Source organism: Pituophis catenifer, unplaced genomic scaffold (assembly GCF_029215685.1).
Source record: "Pituophis catenifer annectens isolate HBS135680 unplaced genomic scaffold, rPitCat1.0.hap2 SCAF_1, whole genome shotgun sequence".
Classification (NCBI taxonomy): domain Eukaryota; kingdom Metazoa; phylum Chordata; class Lepidosauria; order Squamata; family Colubridae; genus Pituophis; species Pituophis catenifer.
Window position 1 is genome coordinate 121482217 of NW_027256881.1, and position 19386 is coordinate 121501602.

General features: G+C 38.7%; 1 protein-coding gene across 1 annotated transcript in view; it reads left to right on the forward strand.

The window, feature by feature from the left end:
• Positions 1-19386, forward strand: part of EYS (eyes shut homolog) — an 871663-nt gene that overhangs the window by 104260 nt on the left and 748017 nt on the right. The window contains exons 4-6 of the mRNA XM_070932259.1: positions 4782-4975; positions 9777-9904; positions 10902-10937. Of these exons, the coding sequence (XP_070788360.1) occupies positions 4782-4975; positions 9777-9904; positions 10902-10937 (358 nt within the window). The remainder of the gene's footprint in view (positions 1-4781; positions 4976-9776; positions 9905-10901; positions 10938-19386) is intronic.

Sequence of the window (19386 nt, forward strand, 5' to 3'; positions counted from 1 at the left end):
ATCTGTTTGGGGATACACTGTCATAATTTTAAACTGTTTTTAATAGGGTTGCTGATTTTAATTTTATTTCATTGTGATTTGTATTGGAATTTGTCATTTTGTAAGCCGCCTTGAGTCCCTAGGGAGAAAGGCGGCATATAAATTGCAATAATAAATAAATAAATAAATAAATAAATAAATAAATAAATAAATAAATAAATAAATAAATGATACCATGGTCGATGGTATCAAAAATCGCTGAGAGATCTAATAGGACCAGGACAGAGGAGCAACCCCTGTCCCGAGCCCTCCAGAGATCATCCACCAACGCGACCAATGCCGTTTCCGTGCTGTACCCAGGCCTGAAGCCCAACTGGAATGGATCCAGATATGCAGTTTCATCCAGGTGCTGGGGGAGCTGTCGCGCAACCACACTCTCAACAACCTTCGCCACAAAGCGAAGGTTGGAGACCGGACGATAATTAGACAACACTGCCGGGTCCAGGGAAGGCTTCTTGAGGAGAGGCCTCACCACCACCTCTTTCAAGGCGGCAGGGAAGTCACCCTCACCCAATGAAGCATTTATAATCCCCTGGAGCCAGCCTCACGTCACCTCCTGGGAAGCCAGCATTTGTTGCAAAAGTTACAGTTTATTAGGAGTCAAGTGAACTACAATAAAGCAAAGCCAGAACTGAAATTTGCACACCAAAATCCCCAAGTGTAACTTTCTCCCTTCATAGGTACTTCCCATTTGACCCCCATCGCCCAATCATTTTCAAAGACAATGTTTTCAAAATGATCATTCCAAGTTTGAGTTTGAACTGGTATGCAGCTGCATTCTTCTCCATCCAATCTAGAAACCATATCTCGGGAGATGCAGTGAACAGTGAAGACTTCCCTCTTTCCATCTAGCTCCTCCCAATCCAGAGTTTATGGTAGATTGGTACCAAGCAATTGCAGAACACAGATGTGAGGTAGCAGTTCTGACAAAAAAAAACAAACCCCTTAATATCACAACAGATGGACAGATTCAACTTTAGTTTCAACTGGAAAGTTGACCATCCTAGACTAAGCTAAATCCAAAAACATTAGAGAATTCTTGGAAGCCTGGCATTCAGATAAATCTGCCATCAACAGGCATGTAGAGATAAGTAACATGTACACATCATCCAAAAGAGGCAATAAAAAGCTAAAAAGTTTAAAAAAACCCACTTCCTCACTAGCAATCAACACCCAAATAATACCAAGATTAACAACTAATCAAGCAGTAAACCACAGCCTTATCAAGGAACCACCAAGGAGAAAGAGAGAACAAAACCCACTCCCTTTTAAAACTGAAGATGTTAGCTCATCTGGTAACAAAACCTTTGCAAGCAAAAAACCAAACTCAGAGAGCACCAAGGACTCCACAAACATTAATTTTCTGCTTCATTATGTCTTGTGCTGTTTACTCTTCAGTACAGCTCCTTTCTTCTTTTAATCATGCTCATTACATATATTCATAAGAATGCAATATATGTAGCTTATTCCTTTACATAACTGCCTCAGAAATCTTTCTATTTAATTTGAGGCTGACAAAATACATTTATTCCATAAAATATTAAGGCACAACAGTTTCAAGGTAATCTCCATATTTTAAGTGAAAAGATCTATCAATGACAGCATAATATTATTTCAGTTCAACCACAAGTAATTTTCTTCTGTACTATATTGCTAGATTATTATTTATACAGAAGTATAAGTACATGATAAGGACCATCTATTTAAATAGGCAATCATCAAAGTATAAGCAGCAAGTAATAGTGTATTTATGCCATGACAAAAAATAAGCAGATGGAAGCATGGGGTATATTTTAATTTATGATATGTTGCAGCTCTAACTTTTAGAATCTGCCACCTAGAAAAAGGCTAAACAAAATAGATAAAATTACAAAGCGTGGCACTATAACATTAAGCGATCAGCAATAAATCAAAATAAGGGTCATTTTCATAAAAATACGTAAACAAAATTACCTATAAAATATATCACAGATTTGTGCCTAACATCTTGTGGCTTGTATGGTGCTGACTATTGTAAAACTTGCTTTGGATGAAGAAATGAATGCATGATCAACTTTCTCTCTCATACAAATATGGCTACATCTAAGTTATTCTACAAAGTTTCTTTACCAAATGCACTTCTGGGGAAAAAATGGAACAAAATCCAGACAAAAAAATATTTTAACTGCTTTTTTGATGTCTGTTTTCTTTTTTCTTTTCCCAAGACAAGGATCACACAAAGCATAATAAGCATAGTACATAAAATCATCTGCTACAGTGTCCTACCAGCCAATGAATACTTCAGCTTCAACCAAAACAATACAAGAGCACACAATCGATACAAACTCATGGTAAACCGATCCAAACTAGACTGCAGAAAATACGACTTCAGTAACAGAGTTGTCCACGCCTGGAATGCACTACCTGACTCTGTGGTTTCTTCCCCAAATCCCCAAAACTTTAACCTTAGGTTGTCTACTGTAGACCTCACCCCATTCCTAAGAGGTCTGTAAGGGGCATGCATAAGTGCACCAGCATGCCTACCGTCCCTGTCCTAATGTTTTCTTTTATTTGTATCCTTTTAATGTATTTATAATTATGTTTACACTTGTATCTGTCATAAAATATATGCTTGATGAAAATAAATAAATAAAATAAATAAAAGCTAGGAATTCTTTATCTTAGAAGAGAATATATATATGTGTAGCTCACAGTTCAACTGTGGGATACTTGGTGTTCTCTGAGTTTGGTGGATTTCTTGAAGGTGTTTTCTTACCAAACTAGGTAATGGTATCAGTGTTGCAGCACAGATGATGTTACCTAGTTAGGTAAGGAAATGTCTGAAGGAAAAGCATCAAGCTCAGAAAGCACCAAGGGCCCCATAATTCTTCACCATGGAAGAATGGTGTGCCATTGACTCCTTTGAGAGTGTAGTGACATCTCCAGACCTCTTCTCGAAAAATAAATCAATAAATGCATAAGATGTATAAGGACTCCTAGTTAAGAACCTTTGCCTTAGTCAGATGGAAAATATAGGTCTTGCAGATGGAAAATGATCTATAAATGCCCCAATATATAATGTGATATCTCTCCTAGAGATAATTCAGCTGGGCAGCCACTTCAGACATTTAGGGGATAGTTTTTTTCTGACATATAGCTAGTATCAGGCAAATATCTTTGCATGATTTGATGAAAGTTTGGATGTGTAGGGGTCTGTGCAGATCAGAAAAGTCTGCTTAAAACATAGACCTAACATTTGCCATTTCTTTCTCTACTAAGTAAGAATGCTTAGGATTAAACTGTTTACAAAACATGACAGCCATGACTATTTGGGATCTTGTACAGTGGTCTTATGTGATGTTCTAAATATAGATGGTACTTTTTCATCAAGGACCTTCAATGCCTGAATTAATTTTGCTAAACTCTTGAATCCGTAGGTCATCTTTAACAGGAAAGAACATATGAAAGATGCCTCTTCAATTGTCACTGGCAAAAAAAAGCCCTCCACTTTTTCTGACTCTCTGTGTTTTCTATCTCATCCCAATATTTCTGTTAAGAATTGGCAGACTGGATTAACTGAAGATCCATATATTTTTCCAAGAATAGCAAGAAATAAAGAAGTTACTGTTTGATGCTGCAGTATCTGAGAATTGAAAATGCATTAATCATTCTATAACTTTGAAGGCTCATTTGTAGCTATCACAAATGATCATTATTCACCTGCTGTAATGAACTATAAATATTTAAAATGCTCTATGTCCATCATCAAACTATTCTATTTTATGATGCAAGCAGGAACATGGGAATGGGATTTTCCAATGATGGGAAATATGAAGTTGGGATAATCTGTTTAATCAAAAAGTCTTCAACAAAAGCCACTTGAATTTTATGTTCTTCAAGACAACTGCAAGAAGTTTTCCATCTGTAAAAAAAAAAAAAGTAGAATAATAGAACAGAATAGAATAACAGCATTGGAAGGGACTTTGTAGGTCATCTAGTCCAACCTCCTGCTCAAGCAGGAGACCCTATACCATTTCTGACAGATGGCTGTCCAGTCTCTTCTTGAAAACTTCCAGTGATGAAGCACCCATAACTTATGAAGGCAAGGTATTTCATTGGTTAATTATTCTCACTGTCAGAAAATTTCTCCTTATTTCTAAATTGAATCTCTCCTTGATCAGTTTTCATCCATTATTCCTTGTCTGGCCTTCAGGTGCTTTGGAAAATAGGTTGACCACCCCTCCTCTCTGTGACAGCCCCTCAGATATTGGAAGACTGCTATCATGTCACCTCTGGTCCTTGCTTTCACTAGACTAGCCATGCCCAGTTCCTGCAACCTTTCTTCATATGTTTTAGCCTCCAGTCCCCTAATCATCTTTGTTGCTCTTCTCTGCGTTCTTTCTAGGGTCTCAACATCTTTCTTTTTTTATCTTGAAACAAAATGTTTCTGACATTTCCCATATCTCTGGGAGAATTATGTGTATTAAGAAATTAATCAATATATAGTCTGTACAACTCCAAGAAAAATTGCACGAAGGGATTTTTTTTTTCTTACGTGACACATCCAAGCAAATATTGGGAAGAAAAGCTAAAAGGAGTTTTCTATACAGATATAAATACCTTAGAAATCCGTGATGATCTCTGCCCATTATTTTGAAAGCCTAATGCACAACTTTTATCCTTGATACATTGATAGGACACAATAAAAGCTTTTGCCCATTTTCTAACAAATAGTTTTCTCTCTCCCGCTGATTGCTTTTAAGGTCCATTTTGTGAAGAGACCATGAAACCGTGTAGTTCTCAGCCATGCCAGAATGAAGCTGTATGCTACAACAATCCTTCCGGGTACAGTTGTGCCTGTCCTCCCGGATTCCTTGGGCCCAATTGTGAAACTGATATCAATGAGTGCTTTTCTGGACCATGCCAGAATGGAGGCATATGTCACGATCGGCCAAATGTGAGTATAATTTCTATATAATGGATGAAGGTGTGCCGGGGGGGGGGAGAGTTTGGCAAAATCTCTTTTCAGTTAGTCCTCAACTTACAACCATAATTGGGACCAGACTTTCCATTGCTAAACAGTGATTGCTAAATGAGTCATATCCAGTGGTGGGTTGCTACTGGTTTGCCCTGGTTCAGGCGAACTGGTAGCAGCGGTGGCAGGAGACTCTGCCCACCCGCCCGGACATTATTAAATATGATCTGCGCATGCGCATAAGCTTCTGCGCATGTTCAGAAGTGTTGGGCGCACGAACCGGTAGCAAAGGTAAGTGAAACCAACTCCTTGTCTGAACTTTTTGTGTCACTTGTTATGCAACCCACTGCAGTTATTAAGTGAATCTCTGGCTTCTCCCACTGACTTTGCTTCTTGAAAGCTGACTGGTGATCCCATAACCCTGGGACACTGCACCCATTGTAAACACATGCTAGTTGCCAAGCACCCACAGAGTAACAGAGTTGGAAGGGACCTTGGAGGTCTTCTAATCCAACCCCCTGCTCAAGTAGGGAACTCTATACCACGGGTGTCAAACTCGCCGTGTCACATTGCCATCGTGTGACGTTTCGTGACTTTTTCCCATTCGCGGAGCTGGGGTGGGTGTGGCTTGTGCATGATGCATCCAGCCCACGGCCACCAGTTTGACACCTCTGCTCTATACTATTTCAGATTCAAACTGATTGTGGGAAATACTATGATAGTCATAAGCACAAGGAACTTTATGTTACTTTTTTTTAATGCTGCTATAACTTTGAATAGTTACTACATGAGTGGTTGTAATTCGAAGACTACCTGTATTAGCATCTAGGGGACATTGACATTTATCCCATAAGATAGTAAAACGTGCTTCTGCAATCTCCTTTTGCATTCCCATTCTTCTCCTTATTTCATTTAATCATCTAAATTATTATTATTATTTTGCTTTAATCATGAAAAATCACAGCAACAACAAATTTACCAGTCTGTGATACTGTTTTTTAATTTTTATTAGTTATTGATTGCTCCCACAAATGGTTTGTTTTTTAAAGTAACAAATATAAATTGAAGAGGGGGGGGAAACAGATAATAAAAGCATTGTCCGGTGCAAATAACCAGGAACTTCACTGAGTTCAAAGCACGGAAGATTTTATTACTGCTACCTATAAACAAGAATCAAGTCAACTAGCGGTCAAAGGTAAATTGGCGCTTGATAAAGATAAACAGCCCAGAGTTGTTTTGATATGAAATGGGTGACACCAGAGCCTGGTGGCTCAGCAGACTAAAAGCATTGTGATTAACACCAGCTGTCTGCAATTACTGTAAATTCGAATCTCACCAGGCTCAAGGTTGACTCAGCCTTCCATCCTTTCTAAGGTAGGTAAAATGAGGACCCAGTTTGTGGGGGTAATAAGCTGACTTTGTATAAATATACAAAAGTATGAAGGCTATTGCTTAACACATTGTAAGCCGCCCGGAGTCTCCGGAGAAAGGCGGCATATAAATCAAATTAAAATAAAAAATAAATAAATTTAATAAATAAATAAAGTAAACAGAATTTACAGTGGGTTAGACTTGGTTCTCTTGGGACAATGCAAAGACTCCAAACAGATGGCACATTTAACTCCGCCTTCCAGTTCAGCCAGCTCTTCTCGTAAAAGTATATTTTCAAAGGGTTTCTTTCTTTCATTGTGAATTTGATTTCTACATTTCAAAATATTGAAATGACGTAGAAGCAAACATATTAAAATCAATTGGTAAAGTCCCAAGCACTCAAAGGAAGGACCTAGAGACTAAATTGGGCTAAAGGAAATTTTGAAGATTTGCAGAGTAGAATTCAATGGCTTTGTATAAATATTTCTCTTTCAGGTACTATCTTGAATTGAGAATTGTGTTAGCAAAATAAGAGGTGAACCATCTGGCCCATATATTAATCCAGGAAATAGGAAGCAAAATGGAATGAAGTTCTCCCCCATTCCTAGCTCCTACTTGCTATTTTCCTAACAATCAATTTAAGGAAAAGGCCTATAAACCTTTGACTCAAAATATGATTCAATTCCACAAAGCTTCTTTACATTTATATGTGGCAGTTAGAACAACAGAACTGTATGTTGTTTATTCAGAAATATGTCCTGATATATTTAGAGGCAAGAATTCTTGGCATGGCCACCCCAAATTTTTAATCACCTTTGAGTGTATAATCTCTATGCTTATGATATTAACTGTTTATTTTCCAGATGGGTATTCAAGATAGAGCATGCCCCCTAAATGATGTAACAATAAAATGCAAAAACAACATTTAACAGAATAACAGAGTGGGAAGGGACATTGAAGGTCTTCTAGTGGGAGCTTCATCACTTGAGATTTTCAAGAAAAGATTGCACTGCCATTTGTCAGAAATGGTGTAGGGTCTCCTGCTTGAGCAGGGGGTTGGACTAGATGACCTATAAGGTCCCTTCCAACTCTGTTAATCTGTTAGTCCAACCTCCTGCTAAGGAGGAGACTCTATACCAAACTCTTCTTAAAAGCCTCCAGTGATGGAGCACCCACAATTTACAACTTCTGGAAGCAGCTCATTCCACTGATTAATAATTGTTTATTTCACATATATAAAACCTCAAAAAAGCAGCATCAACAAAAACTTTAAAAGAGAGAGAGAGAGAGAGAGAGAGAGAGAGAGAGGGAGAGAGAGAGAGAGAGAGAGAGAGAGAATAACAGGAAATAAACAGAAAGAAACCATTAGGATAGCCAAACCTGAAATGGAGTATATTGTTCCTAAGGTGAAACCCCTGTATAGACCGGGGAAATGTTGAATTTCAAAATGCTTCCATTGCAAATGAGTTTTTTCTTGGTGCCACAATTCTCAAATAATCAGGCAAACAATAAAACAAAAAGTTTATTCTGAGTGCATTCCCTGAAGTATTTTATGATCCTTGGAAAAAACCGCAATTTAAATGTTCTCCTTAGGCCAGTTTATTGGATTTCCAAAGGAGATTAAAATTACCTCTTTAAAACAGTATGAAGGTAGAGCAAATCCTTTGTGGCCCCTTTCCTTTTAAGTTCTTCAGTGAAAAGAAGAGAAATGTATTTATGGACCTAAGTATTCTCTTTTTATTGAGTGAAGGAGGGAGATTTCATCCCTCCAGAAAGTCTAATTTAGAGCTATTTTTGCATGTTTTACATGGTGGGTTTTCTTATCGTTACAGAATAGAAATTTAGTACAAGGAAGGGCAGTGTATCCAATGATAGAAATGTGTACTGGGGTTCATTTTCCTCATCCCTGCCTTAGAACTTGGTGGGATTGCTTTTTTTGACAGTTGTTCAATGATTTTCTTTTAGACAGAAATCCACTTAAAGCTCTATGTTTTTTTTTTTGTGAAAAATATTTAAAATATTTTGCTGACAAAATATGAATATTGAAATGCAGTTTGAAACTATTTTTCCTCTAAATAAAGAATCTCTGTTAAGTAATGCAAAATAGCTTAATGGTCACCTGTAATTAATTGCTGGCTTGAGAAGTCCGTTTATTATTGGAATTTTCAAAGGTCGAATTGTTCAAACATCTCTAAAATTAACGCTAAAGCATTCATTGAGTTAGATGAGAGCAGAAATATGTTTTTGCATTAAAAAAAAAACACCAAGTACATCTGGCCAATCTTGAATTGCCGGTTTGTAATAACGGTGTTAGACCCATGGCCTGTTCATGTTGATTCTTTACTATTCTGCATTTATGATGTCGTAAATTGCCCAGAGTCACTTGACAGTGAGATGGGCAACATATACATTTAATAAATAAATAATAACTAAACAACTATGAAAAAGCTTTTCCCCCTTTTTAATTATCATGCACCTATTTTTCCTCCCTTTTCTTGGATACCTTATTTAACGAAGTAGATTTCAACTAATACCAACTAACAGTCAGAAGACATGATGAAAACTGCACAACAAACCAACAGACTTTACCATAGTTTCAAAAGGGAGATGGTGAGCATCCTTGATGAAGATAAATCCAAAAAAATAGAGATTTCCTGGAAGCCTGGTGTTGAGTCCTCGCAGATACGACACCAGCGGAGTCTGCTTGTTGCTGCCCTCCCGCGATTGGCTAAGACGCTCTAGGCTGCCAAGTGGGAAAAGCGCGCCTCCATGATTGGACGTTCTGTCTGACAGCTTGCTATTTAAGCAGCTGTCAGGCAGCTTGTCGTTCGTTCTGAGGCACCGTTGTGCCAGGTGTTGTTAGTTGTCTTAAATAAAGTTGGTTAGCCTAGCCTTGTGTCCATGCCTTTGTTCTACAAATAGAGCACCTGGCATTCAGACAAATAAGCCATCGATGAGCACATAGAGATAAAGAACACATACATCCCATTCAAAAGTGACAGTTAAAAAGCTAAAAGATGACAACACCTCCTAACCAGCAATCAGCCCTCAGCTAAACAGAAATTAACTCCAAGCAATAAACAATGGAAATAACAACTCAGTAAACAATAGCCTAATCAAGGAATTGCCAAGAACACTCACCAACATTGGCAGGGCAAACCACTATTTATAAACAGAAAACCGATCTCACTTCCTTTTAGTACTGATGATGGTACCTAGTTGGGTAAGAAAACAACCAAGATCAGAGAGTACCAAGGACTCCACAAAAGTAGGTTTGGGATTAGTTTTTTTCTAGAAATTTTCTAGAAATCTTTCTTTAGTATATTACAGAACATACGATGGACATTTAAGAACCATCCTTCATTTTGGATTTTTTTGCAAATGCGATTTAAGAAGTCTTTTTCTTTTGCAGGATGCGTCATGTACCTGCTTGCCAATGTTCACAGGTAAATTCTGTGAAAAGTCAGTGACCCTCTGTGAACCTTCTCCCTGCCTAAATAATGGCAGTTGCATAGATGAGGTGGAGAGCTATCACTGCAGGTAACAACTTTTTCAATATTTTCTAGTTTACATTTCATCTGGATTTTAGGGGGGGAAATTGAAATAAAATAAGGATGATTTTATTAGTCCTGCCTGTATTCGGTTGGAGAAGTTCTATAAAAAGGCAACTTTTGTTTTCAATAGCCAGGAGACGGAAAGCAGGAGACTAAAAAGTAAAGACTGGAAGGGATTTTACACTATTTCATCATGAATTCTCTAAGATAAAATATATACTTCTCTAACTTGAGATGAAATTTAAATAAGTTGGAAAGGCAGATCCCCTGCTCAGTGCATGTATAACATCATTTTTGGGAAAAGAAAAATGTAGATACTCATTCTTAATTCATAGACTTCTGATAATAATTCACAATGCAGCTCATCAATCTGCATGTTGGAAATAGATCAGTGCTTTTCTACAAACTACAGAAGAGGACCAGGTACACGGATTGCTAATTCTAGCCCATTTTTATATAGATTTATAGATCTTTTCCTCAGACCATTAAGATGTAAAATTTGTAGTCTTCACACTTGCTTAGCTTTTATTTGGATGCCTTAGAGAAGGTTCTATCATGCATTTTTAAAATGTAGTAAACAAACACAACTTTTTAGAGTATCCGTAAAAATAGAATATTAAAATCTCTGCTAGGTAAAAGGATGGTAGTCCACTGGGATTCCTAAGAAACTTGATGATGATGTCAGATGCAACACCAAATTCTGCAGGGAATGTCAAGTTGAAAAGGAAATTTACACATAGAGACATATCAGTGGAGGTCTCCTCCTCCTCCTTAAATGAGATAGACATCATGAAGTATCTAAACATTTTTTATGGAATATTAACCAAATAGGATTACAAAGTGTAACTAGATGGTGTATTTTTCTGTGCCTGCATTTATTGGGGAAATCCAAGTGCAAGTATAGAAAAGAAGATTGAAATTGGTTAATTACAAATCCTTCCTGCTGCTACTAATTCTTCCCATTGTATCCTGCTATTTTTCAGGAATTGGTGGACAGTATTAGAAAAAAATATTCAAAGGTATAGTTTAAAACAATGCATGTATTTCTCATCTCTGATCCCATCCTTAACGTATTCTCTTTAAGGACATTTTATGTTTTGTTGGCTTCATCATTTCAGTAATGACATTTGGAATGAATACTATGAAGGAAAAAAAATCCTTGCTTTTGTTTTAAAAACCAGTCCTTATTTGATTTGATGAAAAAAAAAATTGCGTCCCAAAGTGATTTGGGAACATGTGACACCTGACTGTTTATTTTATTTTATTTATTTATTTAGTTTGTCAAACGTGTACGAGATAACAGATATAAGTATAAACATGGACATGAACACAGGAAATGTGTACAAATAAGTGGGGACAGTAGGACAGGGATGGTAGGCACACTGGTGCGTTTATGCATGGCCCCTTACAGACCTCTTAGGAATGGGGTGAGGTCCACGGTAGACAGTTTAAGGTTGAAGCTGTGAGGGTTTGAGGATGTAACAATGGAGTCAGGTACAGCATTCCAGTCATTGACCACTCTATTGCTGAAGTCGTATTTTCTGCAATCGAGTTTGGAGCGGTTTACCTTGAGTTTGTATCTATTGTTTGCCCACGTATTATTGCGGTTGAAGCTGAAGTAGTCATTGACAGGTAGGACGTTGTAGCAGATAATTTTGTGTACTATGCTTAGGTCAGACCGTAGGCGGCATAGTTCAAGGTTGTCCAAGCTCAAAATTTCAAGCCTGGTGGCATAAGGTATTCTATTGTGAGCAGAGGAGTGGAGTACTCTTCTCGTGAAATACCTCTGGACCCGCTCAAATGTATTAATGTACGATATATAGTGTGGATTCCGGGCAGACGAGCTGTATTCGAGGATTGGTCTGGCAAAAGTTTTGTATGCAGTATAGTGTTACTGGAGAAGAAGCTTCGCAAAATTAGGTTAACAACTCTTAATGCCTTTTTGGCAATGCTGTTACAGTGAGCTCTGGGGTTTAGATCATTTGAAATGAGTACTCATAGGTCATTGACAGAGTGAGGGTCATCTACGAGTCATATCTACCCAGCTTGTATTTGATGTTCTGATTTTTCTTGCCAATGTGTAAGACAGAGCATTCAGATTGTGTTTTAAACAGTCTGAGGATCCTATCATTCTGGGGATGATTTTGTAAAGAAGCACAGAGATGGAGAAATTATGCAGCAAGAGGGGGGAGTATAAAAAAGGAACTCAATCTGTGTCACCCCCCAACTTCCTGGAATGTAACAGGGAGGTAAGGGAACATACAATCAAACATGCAGAATCTTTTCCTGACCTGGACTCCATTAAAGGGCTAACCAATTTTTATTTTTATTTTTTTGGATGAAAATCTCTTTTATTCTAGCAGTTTGTGAGCCATGGGTTATTGGAATCTACTCAATCCTACTGTATAGGAGTGATTGCATTAGTTCCAATTAGTGTACACTGAGGATGTGAACAATATTTTAGGTGCTTTGTTCCACTACCTTGGTTTTGCAATCTGGCCCATTTTTTTGCTTGTAACCTCTACTGTAGCTAAGACATACCTTAGTTCAGGCCTGTCAAACTGGTGACCCATGGGCCAGATATGTCACAGGCCACACCCACCATGGCTCCTCAAAAGCAAAAAGAAGTTGTGATATGTCATGATCCGGCCTGTGATGTAATTGAGTTTGACACCTCTGCCTTAGTTGATGAGTTATGCCATGACATCATTTGTTTCAGATGCAAATCTAGTCTAAGAGCTTTAAAAACAATCCTTGTATCCTTACTATGTATTGATTTTCCCTACATGTCAAGCATATTGAGTTCAGCATGAACCTGGGGCGCTGATGTTATTGAGTTGGTTTGTAGTATGTCGTGAGAGCCAATTGTTAAATTTGGGGGAAGTTTACAAGCAATGGCAGTGCTGAACAGTGATGTCTACATGCCAATCAGTTCTGTGGTAGCAGTAATGGAACCAGAAGAGCTGGTTCTTACATTTTTACCAGCCACCACTGGCCTTGATAGCATTGTTAGTAAATCATTTGTCAGTCCAAAGTGGCCTACAAATAAATTCTGAGGATGCCAGACAATCAGTGTATCCTGTCTTTCCTCCGGATTGCCAATAGTGTTTTTTCACAAGGTGACTGAACTTCCTTTATTTTTCCTTGAAGACATTTCAGGGGTGGGTTCTACTTACCTTTATTACTGGTTCGCAATGGGGCCGTGCGCACACTCTTCTGCGCAAGCGCAGAAGCATTCTGATGACGTTGGGGTTGGTGGGCGGAGCCTCCCGCTGGTTTTACTACCGGTTCTATAGAACTGGTGTGAACCGGGGGCAACCCACCACTGAGACATTTTGCTTCTCATCCAAGAAGTCTCTTCAGTTCTGACTTCTTGGATGAGAAGTGAAACATCTTCAAGGAAAAACAAAGGAAGTCCAATTGCCTTGGAACAACCATGACTATTTCAATTTCAAACCTTTATTGTCAATGCACAACATGTGTACAATGAGGTTGGCTGAGCCTCCTTTAGTGCCGCCCCCAACACAATACATCTCAATAGCTCACAGTGAAGAAAGAAAATCCCTAACTAGGGGTGGGTTCTACTTACCTTTACTACCAGTTTGCAACAGGAGAGTATGTGCTTGCTTCATTCATATGCACGTGCACGCTTCTGTGCATGCACAGATCATCAATTATGGTGTCCGGGCGGGTGGGTGGAGCCTCCCGCTGCTTTTACTACCAGTTCTAAAGAACCGGACAGAACCAGGAGCAACCCACCACTGTCCCTAACCCAGTAAATCATACTAACAAACACATAATCCTCTATACATATACTGTATGTGCATAACATTACATCAAGGGTGAAACCCAGCAGGTTCTAACAGGTTCTGGAGAACCGGTAGCAGAAATTTTGAGTAGTTCAGAGAACTGGCAAATACCACCTCTGGCTGGCCCCAGAGTGGGGTGGGAATGGAGATTTTGCAATATCCTTCCCCTGCCACCCCCACCAAGCCACCCCCACAGAACTGGTAGGGAAAAAATGTGGATTTCACCCCTGCATTACATTATAATATATTGCGCCAATATGAGCATGTTACATGTTGTGCCGGCCCTGCAAGTCTATCATACTACATACTTATGATGTTATGTGGCATTCAGGAGTCTGACAGACTACAGATAAAAGCTGTTCTTCAACCTGTTCATACAACTGGCTATGCTGCTATATCTTCTGCCCGATGGTAGGAGAGTAAAGAGGTGCTGATCAGGGTGTGAGTTGACTAGGATGACTGAGAATCTTCATCGACACCTCCAGATTGCCAGTTACAGACTTTCAATTCCTCCAAGAACTTCTAGAACTCTGTTAAAAAAACACCATCACCAAAAAGATTTCAGGTCAACATGACGCAATTTTAAGAAATCCTGTGGATATATCTTAGCAAGCCAAAAAGTTGCATTCTAGAGCTTTTGCTATAACATATTGAATAAAGAGGAGCTGCAGATACCGCTTCTCAGCCTTTTGATTAATATCAAATGGTGTGTGTGTGTGGGGGGAGGGGTCAGGGAGCTATTCTCAGTCTGTCCAGTGAGAAAGAAAATGCCCACAGATAGACTAATCTCATCTGAATGCAAAATTCTATATTTGGTTTTTGGAAACTTGTAAGCAACAAGAAGTTTTTGAAATTTAAAAACAAATAAGGGGTGATTTGTTGTTGGCATCAGTGATTATTGGGAATGCCTATTATAACAGGCCATAAAGGACGTGGGAGGTAGGATGACTCCTTGTTTAATGAGGCAATTATTAGATTTCCAAAGAAAGGCCAATCTCAAACCTTCCATGGTTGGGTAAAGAGATAGATAGATAGATAGATAGATAGATAGATAGATAGATAGATAGATAGATAGATAGATAGATAGATGATAGAGATAAATATAGAGATAGAGAGATAGTTAGAGAGATAGAGAGAGAGAGAGATAAATAGAGAAAGAGAGAGAGATATAAATAGAGATAGATAGATTGAGATAGATAGAAATAGAGATAGATAGATAGATATAGATAGATAGATAGATAGATAGAGATAGAGATAGAAGAGATAGAGATAGATAGATAGATAGATAGAGATTGAGAGATAGAGATAGATATAGATATAGATAGATAGTTAGATAGATAAATAGATAGATATAGAGATAGATAAATAGAGATAGATAGATAGATAGATAGATAGATAGATAGAGAGAGAGAGAGAGAGATAGATAGATAGATAGATAGATAGATAGATAGATAGATAGATAGGGAGGGAGGTGGTAGGAGAGGGGAAGGGAGGGAGGGGGGCAGGGGTGAAATCTAAATTTTTTTGCTACCGGTTCTGTGGGCGTGGCTTAATTAGTGAGCGTGGCTTAGTGGTCAGGTGACTGGGTGGGTGTGGCTTGTTGGTCAGGTGGGTGTGGCCAAGTTGACGTCACTTCTTTGCCCTTTTTTAACCACAAAACACAACACAACACAACTGGCTCATCCACAATGTAAAAGCAGCTGTGCTAGACCCAAATGGCCCCTGCAACAAGAAGGAACCTCACACAGCCACAAAAAGCCACAAAAACCAACTTTCACACTTTACACACACAAAATTCCACATACAGCTTTGTAAGATTTTGTGTGTTTGTGTAGTTAGAGTGAAACACTACAGAAACACACTAAATTTCAGAAAGCTGCACAAATATTATTTTATTTTATTTTATTTTATTTTTTATATAAAAGCAGCTAAATTTAAAACTTCCTAAACTTTAAATGGCTAGGTCTAAAAAAAGAACTAAAAAAAACCCCAATTAACTTTTTTTTTTAAAGCTCCCAAAGGGGAAAAAAATTTACAGGCAGGCAGGCAGGCAGGCAGGCAGGCAGAAAGAGCTGCTCACCGATGAGCTTGATTGCAGGCAGGGAGATTCAGTTCCTTGCTGATGCAATGGATTGCAGGGATTACAGCAAGCGAAGCAAGGCAGGCGTGCAAAGGTAAGCAAGCTGGAGGCTGGAGGGGAAGGGATTTTTGCTACCGGTTCTCCGAACTGCCCGCCGCCATCGCTACCTACTCGCCCGAGCCGGTCCGAACTGGAGCATTTCACCCCTGGAGGGGGGGGGGAGAGAGAGAGAGATGGTATTATTCAGTTACAGGCACTCCTGAAGGAAGTAAATAAGTTCTGTGTTTCCTGCACGTAAGTAAGAAAGTGCTTCCAGGCCTAGTCTAATGGCATCTCTGACAGCTGAAAGATTCAGCTTCCTGTTTAGGGTTGAGATAATTGGTTTCATATCTTTGAATGACTTTTCTTCTTTGGGTTTTAAAGACTAATTTAGAGCAGAAGAAGGAAGAAATCTTTTTCAGATTGAAGAAGCCTACCCATTTCTGAAAAGGATGGCTGAAGTGCTCTTGTTGCTACTTCAAGCCTTCTTAAAGAGGATTTAAAAGCCAGGAAGTTGCTCCGGTGTCATTTATTTTTTGCTTAAATATACCTTTCCAGAATCATATCATTTTGCATTGCATTTCTTTCTGATTTGATCTGGAATAGACTAGGATATAAAATAACCCTTTTGAGAGATCATTTAGAAGTCTGTTCAGATTAAGGTCAATTTCTGGTCTCCCCTCACTCAATTCATTTGTTTTTCTTTCAAAGTGTATCAAAGTATGTAACAGATATTTACAAGTGTAAGAAGATGCTTACGCTGTAATTTTCATTTTACTTTCTGCTCAGACTTAGGGATTTTATCTTACCATATCTAATTTCCAGAAGCACCAGTGCATTATCAACATATCACTCTTCCACTTACAATTTCAGAGAAATGTCTGATAGCATCTCCATCCATTGACTGGAGAGGAGAGGGGAGGGAAGAGGAAGGGAGGGGAAGAAAGGGAAGGGAAATAATGAGGAGCAGAAACAAGAGCATCCTTCTCTGTGTCAAGCAGACAAGATGGATAGATGAACTCCTGATGAGATGTGAGATAGCAGTATTCCAATATTTGAAGGGCTGCCATAAAGAGGGGTTCAACTTATTTTCCAAAGCACCAGAAGGGAAGGCAAGAAACAATGGAAACTAATCAAGGAAAGGGAGCAACCTGGAATTAAGGAGACACTTCATAACAGTGAGGACAATTAACCAGTGGAACAGCTTGCCTTCAGAAGTTGTGGGTGCTCCATCACTGGATGTTTTTAAGAAGAGACTAGACAGTCACTTATCTGAAATGGCATAGAATCTCCTGCTTGAGCAGGATGTTGGATTAGAAGACCTCCCTTCCATGATATTGTATGTTCTATCATATTTGGCTTTTTAAATAATAAACCAAGACTTAGATTTGTATCCAGAACCAAACTGGTAGTACTGGCAATATTGTTGTGGCATTGCTAGGATAGCTTGGATTCACCAGCACGTGGATTGCTATTCTGTTAAACTTTAAATTAGTCTGCAAGGGATAAATTAAAGTTCATTGCAGTAATCCAAATTTGAAATAATAAGAGCATGGGTAGTTGTTGCTAGGTTTTTCTACTTTAAAAGCATGTAACTAATATACCAGTTGAAGCTGAGCAAAGAACAAGTTGGCCATGATTCTACCTGCTTCTTTAACAGGAGCTGTGAGTGGAAGAAGGTGCTGAAATTGTGTCCTTGATCATTTCATGGGATTATGACTGTCTACAGAGTTACGGTAGATACTACTAATAACCCCAAGTCCCAAAGGTACTTTTTCACGAGGCAACTGGACTTTCTGTTTTTGCTTTGAAGACATTTTGCGTCCCATCCAAGAAGCTTCTTCAGGTCTTCAAAGAAAAACCAGAAAGTTCAGTTGCCTTGTGAAAAAGCACCTTTGGGACAACCATGACCTTGGATGCCTGAGAATCTCCATAGACATTAACAATCTCAAGGTTTTTTGTATAAGCAAGCAGTTCTTTTTCTGAGATTCTCAATTTTAGTCATTCCTATTCATTCCTATTCAAATCCTTACATCTTCCAGACCCTGAAAATCTACTGCATCTTCTGCCTGTCCTAGATGGAATGATAGACTGAATATCATCAGCCTATTGATGACCACATCTCTTTTTATTTTTTATTGTAAATTAAAATAATATACTGAAAGTAACACAAATACTTTTAAGTTAAATGATATGAAAGAGAACATCAGACTGTATCTCACAAAAGCATAAGTGATACTTCTCCAGGGTACGTCCAAACTTAGTCTTGTCGTTATGTCCATTTGTATTCAGATGTTGTTGGGTTATTTTAACTGCATAACTGCCAATCTGCAGGGGTGGGCTTCAAAAATTTTAGCTAGGGGTTCTCTGCCCAGTTGCTGGGTGGGCGTGGCCTAGTCAACCTCCTGTACTATGGTGGGGGGGCATTTTTGCCCTCCCTGGACTCCAGAGGCTTTCTTTGAGCCTCTGGGATGGTGAAAACAGCCTCCCCAGTCTCTGGAGGCCACAATCAGGCCTGTTTCCAGCCTTCCAAACTTCCGGTAGGCCTGTTTTTCACCCTCCCCGAGCCTCCACACGCGTCCTGCACTTACCTGCATCCAAAACGGGCTGTGAGGGGACTCCTGGGAGGGGCAGGGCAGGGTGGGTGGGGCCAGCCAGAAGTGAGATTTGTGGGTTCTCCGAACTGCATAGAATCTTAGCTAGAGGTTCTCCTGAACCCCTGCGAACCCCCAGCAGCCCACCCCTGCCAATCTGACATCATTTTCTCCATTTCATCTTTGAAGTTCCTCCAATTTCCTCCATTTGGTTCCAGTTATCTAGTTTTATCTGTAGTTGATTACCTGTCCGGTTTTCTTGCCTCTAACCATCTGCCTCATAACCTACTGGTTCCTTTTACTTAGGAAGAATTGTTTTCTATTCTAAACATATAACCAAAAGGATTCAATTTAATTTTCTTGACTTCAGCTCTGATATATGATTATCCTGTATCCTAATTTCACCTTTTCAGTCTTTTTATTTTGTACAGACTTGATTTAAGAATCTAATATAGCACTTTCTTCCAGCAAATGTCAAATGCTATGGGGAGATACAGGTAGCTAGGGGTTAGAAATATATATCACAATAGATTATGGCAATTCTTCAATCCTTTTTGATTCCCATGTTTTCTAGACCACTAAAATATCATACAAAGACTTTAAGAAAATGTGATAAATGCTTTAAACGCTTATGGCTCAACCATTTTTTCTGCTTCTTGTTCTCATTCCATTTGAAAGAATTTACTTAGAACTTTCTTTTAATAGAGAAAGTGGTTTTTTGAGACATTCTTATGGGTTCCAGAAGCACTGATCTTTGCACCTTTTATCCTATTGATCAGCAGAGATATTAAGAATTGAGACAGCAAGAAGAAACTCCCACTTAGTCTCTGCTTTACTTTCCTTTGATTGGAAGGCTGATACGCTTAGATATATTTCATGCAATTAGGGCCCTGATTGAATGAAAAGTAGTGGATGTTAAAAAAAAAGAAGCTTCCCTCTTCCAGAT